Source organism: Cuculus canorus, chromosome Z (assembly GCF_017976375.1).
Source record: "Cuculus canorus isolate bCucCan1 chromosome Z, bCucCan1.pri, whole genome shotgun sequence".
NCBI classification, from domain to species: domain Eukaryota; kingdom Metazoa; phylum Chordata; class Aves; order Cuculiformes; family Cuculidae; genus Cuculus; species Cuculus canorus.
In genome coordinates this window covers 66,960,174-66,973,049 of record NC_071441.1, presented here as the reverse complement: position 1 = coordinate 66,973,049, position 12,876 = coordinate 66,960,174, and the positions used below count along the sequence as shown (strand labels likewise).

General features: G+C 41.3%; 1 protein-coding gene across 4 annotated transcripts in view; it reads right to left on the bottom strand.

Moving 5' to 3' along the window:
• PDZD2 (PDZ domain containing 2) overlaps positions 1 to 12,876 on the bottom strand; it is a 213,479-nt gene that overhangs the window by 21,205 nt on the left and 179,398 nt on the right. For 3 of the 4 annotated variants that reach the window (XM_054055048.1, XM_054055047.1, XM_054055050.1), the window contains 7 exons: positions 12,251 to 12,368; positions 9,933 to 10,065; positions 6,990 to 7,071; positions 5,901 to 6,004; positions 5,141 to 5,309; positions 3,208 to 3,998; positions 1,876 to 2,020 (listed from right to left, as the gene is read on the bottom strand). In XM_054055048.1, the coding sequence (XP_053911023.1) occupies positions 1,876 to 2,020; positions 3,208 to 3,998; positions 5,141 to 5,309; positions 5,901 to 6,004; positions 6,990 to 7,071; positions 9,933 to 10,065; positions 12,251 to 12,368 (1,542 nt within the window). The remainder of the gene's footprint in view (positions 1 to 1,875; positions 2,021 to 3,207; positions 3,999 to 5,140; positions 5,310 to 5,900; positions 6,005 to 6,989; positions 7,072 to 9,932; positions 10,066 to 12,250; positions 12,369 to 12,876) is intronic. The other variant, XM_054055049.1, reaches the window with a different exon arrangement.

The following is a 12,876-nucleotide window of genomic DNA, read 5'->3' as shown; positions in this document are numbered from 1 at the left end:
CAAATTAATGATAACCCTGTGTGTTTGAATAGCACACAGGAGGGAGCAACCCATTTATCCAGGGTGAGTCGTCATGATCTATTTAATTCTCACATTTTAAATTTCAGCAGCCAAGTAGCCAACCACCAAAGTATCAGTGTCCAGTAAGTCAGGCTGAGCAGTACCATTTCTCATTACTTGTTTGATCGAAGATGTCTCCGACAGATTGCAGAGAGTACACAAAACAAACATAACAAACAAAGGTGAACAGATAACACAGTGACTAGCTGTGCATAAATAACTTGACGCTGATCCTCTTGGCACTTCTGCAGGTGTTTAATGTGACACGCATGGGTGAGGTTATACATGCATTAAGCATACGGGCTTTACGGGATTTCTGGCACACATCTATCTTTGCTTCCAATGGGCAAAGAGTTTAACCCACTCTTGGATGACACACAGAGATCCCTGTCACTGCTGCACTTTGATGCATTTCGGCTCACCCATTTTTCCTGCTCTTCAATTCGCAGCACTTCATCCTAAGCATCTGCTCACACCTTTCTACACTGCTTCTGCTCTTGAGGCAGTCCCAAGCTGCCTTTCAGAGGCCAGTTACTCCCAGACAGGGCCCAGGAGTTTGATGGAGGAGGGGTCCATTCACAGACTCCACATCCTTTCCTGCTCATTCAAATGTGCCAGCACATCTCTATAACCCTTGCACAAACCTGTGGGATTATCTACATCATTTAACTTAGGTTCTTGTTAAGAAGCACAGATTCCTCCGGGAGACAACAAAGGTGAAGACATCTCCAAAGAGTTATCTGAAGCAGCAAGGTTAGGACCTGAAGTTCTGCCCTGCTTCAGCATGCTGGATCACACAGTAAAGAGACCCTCATCTCCGCCAGTGGGGCAGGGCAAGAGGAAGAGGAAAACAGAAGAGCTGCCTATAAAGCAGTGCCAGTTTGCCCCTACTCCAATGCTATTAGTTTGCAAAAGCCACAGTAACCTAGCAATCTAAAAAATAAACCCAAGAGCAGGACCCTCTGCCAAGCCAGGAATTCCTTAATCAACAACTGGAACTGAAGCATCTGGAAGCACTTTAGGCTCCCAGGTATTAATAGGTACATGAAGAAGATCATAAGCTAAACCAAAGCAAAATATGATGTTCTTCCTGAATTTGAAAAGTATGCTTTTCTTTTTCAAACACTCATTTCCACACCACATAATTTGTATAGTCTTTGGGGATGCATATATTGCTGCAGCAAATAAATCAGTCCTGAGCAGAGACTAAGGAGGTATCAAATATTTCAATTCAAACCTAAAAACTTTATAAGAAGCATGCAAATATTTTCATAAGATTTTGGTTTTCTTGGATTTTCTGTTCCATCTTTCTGCATATTAGAGAATTCTGACACATAAAAGAGCAAGAAAGAAAGAAAGAAAGGAGGCTTTCATTATCTTATTGTCCATTAGTTTACTTCAGATTTAAGAGAAGCAGACGTGATTATAAAGGGTCAATATATTTACTCAATAGACACAGCAGTATAACAGGTTGTCAGGACAAGGGTCACTGCTGAGTTAGCTCCAGGTTTGTATTAAAAGACTCAGACTTCTGCAAATGCTGGCAGGAGGGACACAGTATAAGGGGGGGCTTCGAATGCTTCACACAGGAGTAGGTTTGCTTCCCTCATGATGATGCTAGGAAGAAGGACCCTGAAGCCTGGTTTGGTGGTAAGTGCTTTACCTAGCTCTTCAACGCAGACACAACATACCCCTTATTATTTTCTCTGAATTGATATGGAAAGCTGGGGCAGCAGATCAGACCCAGCTGATCCAAGGGAATTTTCTTCACTAATACTCAGAATAAATAGTACAAAACGAAAACTACTTTCTCACCTGATGCTGCTTTCTGGATCTCCAGGGTTACGGATGTGGGAAGACACTGCATAAGCAAGCAGATCTCCTCGTACGTCATCTTATTGACTGGGATACTGTTGATGGTGGTAATTTCATCTCCTACAGCCATCTTGCCCATTGATCCCTGATGCAACAACAGATCCAAGGAAATTATAAATACATATTAGAAGCCCCGCCACAGAGGCAAAGATTGCAGGGAAGCAATTAATGGCTTATGAGCAGCAACCCTTTTTCACATTACTGCAGACAACAGGTAGCACTGCTGTTAGTTTGCCAACGCATACACAAAGAGCAGACTGTGCTTTTGCCAGGAGAGGAATTAGTGATCAGTCTAGAACACGAAGGCCAAAAGAGCTGCTAGGTTCTCCGAGAGATCAGTATTGGGATGGAGATCTCTTCATTTAAATGAATTGGGATGAATCAGCCCTCATTTCTTCGGGACTGGAACATTGTCTAGAATTTTTGCATTTCCTGTATGAATTACATTATTGATTAGAACCTCCCATTGGACCAATGGGACTCTTCTAAATAACTGAATTGGACAGAGACTGAGCTCTTAAGGTAAAAACATAAGTATGTTTCTAAGCACCAGGCAGATATCAGACAAAAATGCAGGAAGAGAATGCAAATGCGCAGCTCTCACGGTCAAATTCAAACTGCTACAAGAGATCCCCTCTTACCCCAGTGGCCGTGAACTACATTAAAAATGCTACATCCAGCTTTGTGTGCCGCAGTATCCTCCTTCCTCTTTTTGCACCTTCGCATCTAGGTCAGCAATTCCACATCCAGCATGAACCCAATATCCACACTAATACGTGCATGCATGAGTTGCAGAAGAGAAATGTGTAACCTATACTATCAGTACTACCATGGTGCTTGGCAAACCTGGCCAGTATCTATGGCCTCCTGGCACCAGATTTGTGTAACACGCGATTACACACATATAAAATAATAAGCATTTTTACCACCAGGATTTACTTATTTCATATTTGCATCTGGTAAAAAGAATGGAAACAAAATAATAGTATTCCCTCAAAACTGTGATTGTGAGTGGGGATCAGTCCAACTCAGTAGATCCACCTCTTGACTTTCTTTGTTCTGAATCAGCCAAGGGTGCAGTTCTGAACCAGAAACACCTCATTTAACAGCAGCTTCAGAACAATATGGGAGGAGATGTTTTGCCCAGCAGAGACAAACACATCCCTTGCACTTACTCTTAACAGATCCCTTTCTTAATAATAGTATTAGTAATAATAATCCCTGCAAAGTGAAAGCAAATCACAACAAGGCAAGCCAAATTGAAAAAATTACCATTTCTGCTGCTCCACCTGGCCGCAGCCCTGTGACAACAACCTTTAAGGGCATGGCCTGGATTTCCAAATCCAGGCCAAACGACTCATGCTCATTGCGAACTAGAGTGACTATTTCACCCTGGCCCTGCCCAGCTCCATTGGATGCTTCACACTTCTTGCTGTGAGGGAGTGTCCTTGCAACAGGCTTGTTATAAGAGCCATGCTCCTCCATCCTCTGTCTCTGAAGGCTGCGGCACTCAGTGCTCATCATGCTTTTCACTCTCGTGACTGCTCTGTGCTCAAGTTTTGGTGATCTCTTAGATTCGAGCTGTGCTTCCCGGAGCTCCCTCAGACTCAGGCTGCCAAGACGAACTTCAGGCATGCTTGAGTAATCGAACGCTATGATGGGGAAGAAAGGAGAGTCAACTTGCTCCAGCGTGCTGTTTGCAGACTCCATTGTGTTGCTGAAGACAGGGGAAGATGTCTCCATGCCACTATATCTGTGTGACTCGCTGTCCTGGCTCTCATCATCAATTTCTACAGATGAGGTTGCAATAACAATGCCAGCATCCTCCTGGTTCTTGGCCCTCTGGCTTCTTTGCGAGTGGGAACTTTCATCATCATCACTAACGTCACCATCATAGAAAACAACCCTCCTCTGTCGATGAAAGGGGCTGCGGGCTGATTTGGGGCTGTCACTGAGGATGCCAGGTCGGACAGACTCCACATGCTTGTTGTGAAGGCTGGATGATCTCCCACTAGCTGGAGAAGACAGACCATTTGCTTTTGCCACTCCTGCTTCTCTAGCACCTAGGGAAAAAAAAAAAAAAAAAAAAAAGATTTTAATTGCATTTATAGATGATTACTAATACTGTGTATCTGACTGCAGTAGAGTAGGGGCTCTCTTTGCAGGACAAGCTTAACTTCTCCTAAAAATGCAAAAAGCAGGTTTTCCACATCCTCCCTCTAGCTATAATAAATGGCAAGAGGGACAAGAGATACCTCTACAACTGATAGACAATTCCCCAAATCAGTTCATGGTACATATGGTTTTATTTTCACTTTATTTCTAAATTATGACTATGAGTCAAAGAAGAAAGGGATGCAAATTCGCATGTACATTTTACTTAAATCAACAGAATTTCTCTCACATTTTCCTTAAATCTGTGCTCAAAACTGTCTGCATCAACTTAGAGAGAGTGAAAAATGCTTTCCTGAACAAAGACAAAAGCACACAATGATCAGTTTCAAATTAAGGACTAATAAACATGTGACCCCTTTCCACATCCTTCTTAGAAAGGACTGCATCTAATTTTCTGGAAAGTTTTTTTTGTGTTGCTTTGAGTTTTTTTTAAATGGTAAAAACGCTTTTAAGCATTAAATAATTTATTTCCAGGGAAAAAAAAAAAAGCTGCAGACAAAGACATGATTTGAGAAGCATAGGAAACAGGGAACAAATGTAATATCCTCCTACTTTGAAGTCAGATGCATGTCAGCAAGGAAATATAAGATTCTTTCAGTCAATTACTATGGGGAGAAAGACATATATGCAAAATATCTGATGTAAAATTGAACATTTGATTGTTTTTACCCTGCTCTATGTGACATTTTGAAATAGTGTATTTGGGATAGCTACAAACACTTTCATTTAAATGTAATCAATCAGATGATCATCAGTCATTTGTAAAACAACTCTGCAGTGCTATCAATCTAGTTTTGGCCAAACCAATAAAGTCATTTTCATATAATCAGAGCAGCAATTTGGACAAAGTACCATAGAAATGGGTATTTACGTGCATTATTGTAAACCCTTGCTATTTTCCACTATTTCATATGCTGCCAGGCATTTCTTACTAGCACAGGAAGCACTGCAAGCTCTCCTGCAAAGCAAACCTGTGTTCAGTGACAGTCCCCCCATTAGCCAAACAGCCACACACATTCCTGTCACTTACTCAGGTTGCCAGGAAGAAAAGAGCCATCATCCAACAAACTGTTTCTGTTCTTCTGACGGAGTTGCTCTTCATCGCAGGAGCCAGCTACAGCATCAGAAAATGGCAGCTGGCTTGTACCGTCGTGTGAGAAGTACTGGGAAAGCTCTGCCTCGGAGCTGACAGATCCCTGCTGAAAAGAAATGAGCCTGGTGACCAGCTGCCACCGATGCTTAAAGTCCCTGTCCGCATGCAAGTGCCACACACTCCACTCACATTGCTTTGTCAACAAAGTTTAAAGTCAGTTTTTAAAAGAGAGGACTTGTTGGTATACTGAGAGATAAAATGTCAGATTTGGGCAGCTGAAATGCTGCACATTAATACATTTTTAGCCAGTATAATAAATAAAAAAATATTCCAAACCTCTCACAAAAACCAGATGACTTCTCCAACGCAATGGCTATATAGAGAGACCAAGTGCCCACAGGCTTAGGTCTCTCTTACTGTCTTACACCTCTGTGCCCCACAGAGCAGGGGTGCCTTCAAGGTGGCAGGAGATGGGAGCCTATGGTTTTCTGTGCCATGCTCTGCATGTTGCTCCCAAAGGCTACAGTCACACAGGCGAACAGAACCTTGCTGCTATCACAACTGAGAGTTGGAAACAAACCCTCCTACAGACCCCCTGTCACAAGGAAGGAGCATAAAGGTTTGATTTTGAACTCCTTGGTTCAGTAAAAGCTGGATTTCAAGCAGATGCTGTTTTTATTGCATCTAATCCTTTTACCCGGCTTGCTGGCTCCAGGAAGCGTTTCATAGTCCAGCTGAGGGGAGATGAGGTCTCTCCTTGTTTGGCCTTCACACTCGGAGATGGGCTTTTCTGTACAACTCCTGTTAAACACAGCTTAGTTAGATACCAAAAATTAAAGATGTGGTCCATATATCCAAATAAGCTCCTCATTCACCCCTCCAAGCACATTTTTCATTTATCCCACTTATTATCTGAACTGCTTTCCTAAAGCGAGATTTATTTAGCATCTTGCAAGGTTACCCTGAGATGAGCTGAATCATTATTACCAAGACACAGTACGCCGACCAGGCCCAGAACAGAGCTATGAACAAGAGGTGAGCAGGAGACGGTCTCCCTTACCCGCTGGAGCATACTGCTGACTAAGTGCAACCTCAAAAGACAGATTAGTAGCCACTGGAGAGGTCTACTTCAAAAAAGGTCTTAGTTGATGCAGATATTAAGAGGATAATTAGAAATCGAACATTTCTGTCTAAAAATCACCTTACTAGTCACTCTGCCATTCCCAAGAGTTTGCTTTTATCTGTAAGGTTTTAGGTAATGCCAAGTTTGGAGTTCAACAACATCAGACAAATGCCAGAGAACACATTTTGACATGACCCTGAAGACTAAAATGTATTGGAGTTAAATTAATTGGAGTTAAAATGTATAGCCTGCTACGCAATATCTGGACTTTTTCAAATGGACACACCAATGCTTTCTCCTTTTTTTTTTGGCCATCTACATGCATAAGAGTACAAGATGGAGTTGGTTCCCCCTGCCCCTTTCTTACTAGGACATTCTCCTTCCCAGTCATTCTGAACAAAGACAGAGCAACCCCCTCTTGGCATACCTCCTTTCAAACCATGTCAGCCTAGTGAAACTCTAAGCAAGTAACATGAGCTATGGAGTTAATCCATCTGAACTGAACATTTCTGCTAAAATTTCTGCAACAGACAGAGTGATTACCTCCCCCAAACTCTGTTTCGAGGGCCTTCAAAATATTGATGTTGGGAACCCAAAAGCATGTCCTTAAGCCTTAGCGCCACCTGGAAAAAGGACACATATTAGGAGAGAATACGCTGCTACCTGTGACATGAGAGGAGGTGGTGTCCTTGCTCTCTCGGTGGGTAGTACGTGCAATTGCTTCATCCATCTCCTGCTCAGAAACCTGGAATCAAGTGGAAGACAGAGATCAAACTGGGTAGATGAAATGAAGATGAAAGTCTGATCACTTATCACTACAAACTTATGATTCATTTCAGATATTATTGCTATTTTTTAAGGTGCAGTGAAGGAGACCTAGTTGAGAGCTCTTAGTTCCTGGCCCCCTGATTCAAATTCCCTCCACACCACTCTCCTGCATAAACCAGCAGACAGAAACCTGCTGACTTCATGAAGACCACATCCAAGTGCCTCATTACACAAACAAATAAATCAGTACCAGACTTAAAGAAATAAAATGAAGCCATTAGAGCACAGTTTTAACTCAATTAAGAGCTGCACACTGATTTATTGAGAAAATATTGAAATTTTGCTTTGTACTAGCATACACCAGCAACAGAAGATATTCTGTGCTTAAGCTATTGGAAGAATACCAGATTCCCTGACATATTAACTGTCCTTTTAATTTTCAGTTCTTTTTGCTTTTAAAAAGAAAACCTAAATAAGTAACTGGCAATTAATATTTATCTCGTTTAGGAATAAATACTGGTTTACCATATTTGCTAATTTTGTCCTGAATTATTGATATGCACTTAATTCGTATTGTTGGAAAACTCTACAGAATTTTATAACAGGAACAAATAGTCTGCAAGAGTATATATTTAAAAACAGAAAGCAAGTTAATTCTGTCCAAAATAATTTCTATAGACATTGATTTGCATGCATTAGAATTCAGTATAAATACAGACCAGAAACTTCAATCTTTCTGAACCACTAAGATTTGAAGGATTCTTAAGGAAACTCAGCAGTTTAAACATAGTTTAAATGCCACATTCACTCAGAATAACAAGAAAGAAAATGTTGTGGTATTTCTCCTGGAAGTACGTGAAAACACCAGAGTGAACATATTCAGCAGCAAAATGTACTGTGGACCTTTTGTGTCATAAAATTAGATGTTAAGTATAAAACCGTCTAAAACAACATAAGCCTTTGTAGAAATACATCCTTGTTTTCAGTCTGTGGCATGACCTTACAGCAAACCAAAAGCCTCCAAGCTCCTGGGGAACAGGGAGTTCCTACAGGACACAGACCATGACCTGAGAGTATGCACCAGAACCTGTACACAAACCTGTGGGGACAAAGAAGTCCCAGAGTAAAACTAGGTGCTGGGCAGACTGCAGTATTTGTTTAAAGCTAACAGAAAATCCACACTTCTGCAAGCTCTGCCAATTTTGATTTTTAGCACCCTCTACACCCCAGGCAGATCAAAACGGAGAGGGATAAGCTAATTCCTAACTACAAAGTACAGGCTGGGCTATTATTAAGAGCTAATGAAACAAAATTAAAATAGCCTGCACACTTCAATAGATCCCCCAGTGCTGTCAGAAAAAGGGCGACAGTGACATAATGACAAATATGAGTCCCCATACGGACACTTCTTCAGAGATCCAGCTATGAGGGGCTGTGGATTCACCACGGCCTTGGGGCAGGGCGGGGAGAATGCTTTATGGTTTCTCCAGCTCAAATTTTAGCTTTTCTTAGCATTTCTTGGCAAAAGACTTGTTGTCATTTTAAATATCGCTTATGGAAAACTGTAATAGGAGCCACTTAATAGTTTCCCTCTGTTACTAAGTAATAGCAAGCAATTACCTTAACTCAGTCCATCTTCTCAGCAGATACCTGGTTAGATCACTTATTGGCTTTCAAGCCACCACCACAGCAAGATGAAGGATAGAGAAGAGAGGGCAGGCTCTACTCTATGGAGTCTTTATTTCATACTACTTACAGACTCTCCAAAAAGTCTACATGCCTTAATAATGCAATCAAATTGAACCATCATGCTGGTTCAGCACAGCGTACAGACTCCCTAGAAATACTGTTATCTTAGGCTATAAGCCCAAATCTTACCCTATCTATTCTTACCTTTAACTAACAGAACCACAGTCTCTTTCTTTTTAGTAGTACAAGGCCTTGCAGCAATGATAATTAAGCAGTAGACCCCTATTTCTCTATTGTTTGTATATTTGATTTAGCAAAAAACACACAATTAATTATAAAATAAGAAACCTAAGTTCTCCTAGATACGGGTTTATTAAGGCCTCCATTTGTAGCTATGAATTCGAAAGTCAGAGCTCTCTGGACCCACTAAGGCAAATATTTTTACAGCTTCATTCCCGTTTAAACAGGAAGGTTTAGTACGCTCATGAAATTCTTTGAAATATTGAAATAAAAGGAGTTGTTATTCCCTATAGCTTAGTTAAAAGGCTTTTATCTTCTACCACCAATTTCTAAAAATTGCTTGAAAATACTCCCTTTGTAAACATAGCCCTATTTCCAAACTGCCCTTGCACATATTTCACAGTAGCAGCACATTGCAGATTCTCACGTTTTAATTCCTGAAGGAAAACTTCAGTCTTTGACAGATTTTACATTTTGGAAACAGTGTTCCTACTACTTTATTAGAGTTGATCAGTTCATCTGTTTACATTTATACTCCCGGCTCTAAATTACATTCTATACAAAGACAAACTAGTTGCAAAATAACTTCATGGAGGAAGAGAACTTGTGCCATATTTGTGTTGCCTCTTGGTCCAAGTACCAAGAAAGACGGGAACACTTCACTCAAGTAGTTCCAGGAAAATTGCATTTGATCAGTGGATGACTAAGTGAAAAGCTGCAGGGACAGTCCAGCATTGCTGCAGCTTACAAAACTGGAAGAAATCACTACAATCCTGACTTCTTGCACAACACACACCACAGAGAGAAAAATCCAATTGTCTTCGTTTGCTGCTTTCCCTAAAGCAAGGCTCAAATTACACAGCACTAGCTGAAAATAACCCAGATAAACTTCACGCATTTTCTCCTCACCTTTGGGTTAGGATGGCGACTAATGATAAGGCTGACTGGACCTGGACCACATTCGCTCAGAATAGCATAGGCTTCACTTAAAGCCGCATGACGCAGGCTCACCGAATCCGCCTCCAGGATCTGGTCACCCCGACTGCAAAGAGACATAGAGCCAGTTAAATGCAATCACTCTTCACAGAAACACCTGTGCTTTCAATTGATGGCCAAGATTTTTCAAAGATAGAAATGTTTGGAAAAGATCTGACTTGCAAGGAAGTCAGTCTTGCTCCCAGTGATATGAATGCTTTAAGTCCTGCTGACTTCACGAGGGAGGTCCAGAGATCCCTTCTGCACTTACTGTCAGTGCTACAAACTCTACTAAATCAACAGAGAAAACTAGTTGCATTTGGAACAGGGTGAAAGCAAACTTCCATTCCAAGTCAGCATCCAGATATTGTTGAGGACAGAAGAGGAAAAATTAGATTCAGATGAGCTGTTCCTTCCGATCATATTGAATTACTTGACACAAACACTGATAAGGAATTCATGATGTAGATATGAGTTTATGAAATGGCTCCAGGAAAAAAATGAGTATGATAAGCTTGTATTTGCTTCAAATTAACATACAGAACCCATTAAAAAGAAAAAAAAACTAACCCACTTCTGAGAGGAAATCATAGATTGTTTAGTTTTGTTTTCCTAATTTCTTAACTCATGCTCAGAGTGCCCAGACATCTGGAACTATTAAAAAGAAAATATCACCAACTAGGGATAACATTAAAGCATTCTCCACAATTACTAAAGCATTTGCTTTAAGTAGACACTCCCAAACAATCTACTACTGATGATTTACACTGGGCCACTTGTGACAACGCAGACGAGTTTGCACTCTTAGCCCACATACTAAAGACAAAACGGCAATTGCATAGGGCAGCGTTCAGTAACCTGTACTTCTGGTACAGGGTCAGGAAAACAGAGAGTGACCTATCGGTGGTGTAATCATTCTGCTGTTCCGATCTGTGTTTTAGATTTATGCAGCTATTTGAAACTACACAAATGGAGTCGCTTACATAGGCCCATGATTGAGAGGGGAAGCTCATATACAGAGGAGCTGGATCCAAGCCTCCTTCTGGTATTGCAAAGCCAGTATTTGATTCACAAAGTTCTCCAAAAATCAAAACCATCCTGTAAGTTTTCACTTATGGAACCATAAACTGCTGATGGCACAACAGAAGCAATGTCTCAAAGAGGCAAGCTAGAAATCTGGGAAGTGTGCCCACTTAAACCTAATAAATGATACAGCAGTTACATACAGACGCAACCCGCACTGCAATCTTTTCCAAAGAGGCTTACAAGAAAGCAAGTTAGCATTAAATACTGTCTCCTTATAGACATTTCTATATGGTAGGAACTTTCAAGGGTTTTTGCAGGGATGCCGCCATAAAATCATCTTCTTCCCTTACTCCAAAAAATCAAGTTGCTCTATCACAGTTCTGGTGAGCAAGGAAACAGAAGGCAATCTCTACCTTTGTCAAAGCAAAGCATTTTCTTAGTCTCTCTGCACCGGTGCTCACGCCACACATTCAGTGCGGATCATATAGATCCAGCGTGTCTTCAGTGCAGCCTTCCCTCCTGAGCAACGCTCCAAGCGTTCACCAGCATTTAGACAGGAAAGTAGAAAGGTGGAAGATTTCCTCCAATGGTTTTTAAAAATGAGGCAAATAACTTTCTGTCACTTAATCCAAAGCAAGCACACGGGAACACTAGGAATGATTGCCTCCCTCTCTCTCTTATGATTCCTTAAAGTCATCCAAACTGTACAACAGATTAAATGAGATAGGCAGGTCAGCCTGCAGCAATCCTGCCAGACAGACACTAAGAGCAGAAAAGCGCTGAAGCCATGGTCACAGTCAGCTGCAGGAACATCTCCCCCAGCTCGTTTTAAAGAGAGTTTCAGGTGACTGAGCTTTTAGCAGAGCTCTGCAAATTTCCTCCCAGTTTGGGGTCTCATGCTGCAGCTCTGATAAAAAGTCATGAGGCTGCACTTCTTGCTGCTCCCCTTTCTCAAAGGGTGCTATTAGGCTCAGCTTTCTGCATAGAAAATTAAAAAAAAAAACAAACCCCAAAAAACCCAAACCTTAATGATTGTGCTGCTTCCAGCACACAGAATAATGTTTCCAAGGTATTTCATATCACTTTGGAATGTCTTTACTTAAATGTTTTCTTTTTGGCGAACTTTTAAGTATAAATTCCCTCCCTGTTACTAACCAATAGGTGAAAACAAAGTCATACTCAATTTTGTTGTAAAAGCAGTCCAGCATGTTTCTTCTTTAACTAACCTTAATCTGCCATCCATTTTAGCCACTGATCCTGGGGCCAGGCTGTGAATGTATATCCCTGGAGAACTGTTTTCCAGAGTCAGACAACAGGCTCCAATGCCCAGCCCAACCCCTGGCTCTGTGAAAAACAAAAAGTACAAAGAAAAGTAGATTGTAATCACACAGGATACACAAGTGTTTGTGTTCCCACATCTCATCTGAGACCAAGACTCGTGTATTGTTTCAAGGCTGGCCTTAGGTGCAGTCAGTCAGGAAGCCAAGACCAACAGTGGAAATAAGGATTGAAAATATCTGATCCTGGATTTTTTTCTGAGACCCATCACTGAAAGGACTAGCTCCACTCCCAGAAAATTTTCTGTGCGCTGTGAGAACTGCCTGGAAGTGTCACATAAGGTCTGATCTGGTCCAAGGCACAAAGGAGTCAGGGCAGCAATCCAATAAAGATGTCACTTAAAAATTACTGCAGAAAACATGAGAACAGAAGATGCTGCCAATTGTACTGCTCTCTTTTGTTAAATAACCTCATGGCATTCCTCAGCAAAGAGTCATAAAGAAAGGTGAGGCATCTGGTTCAATGATTACCCCTGTCCACATTCACTTTGGCTTTCCTTCTGGTAACACCATTG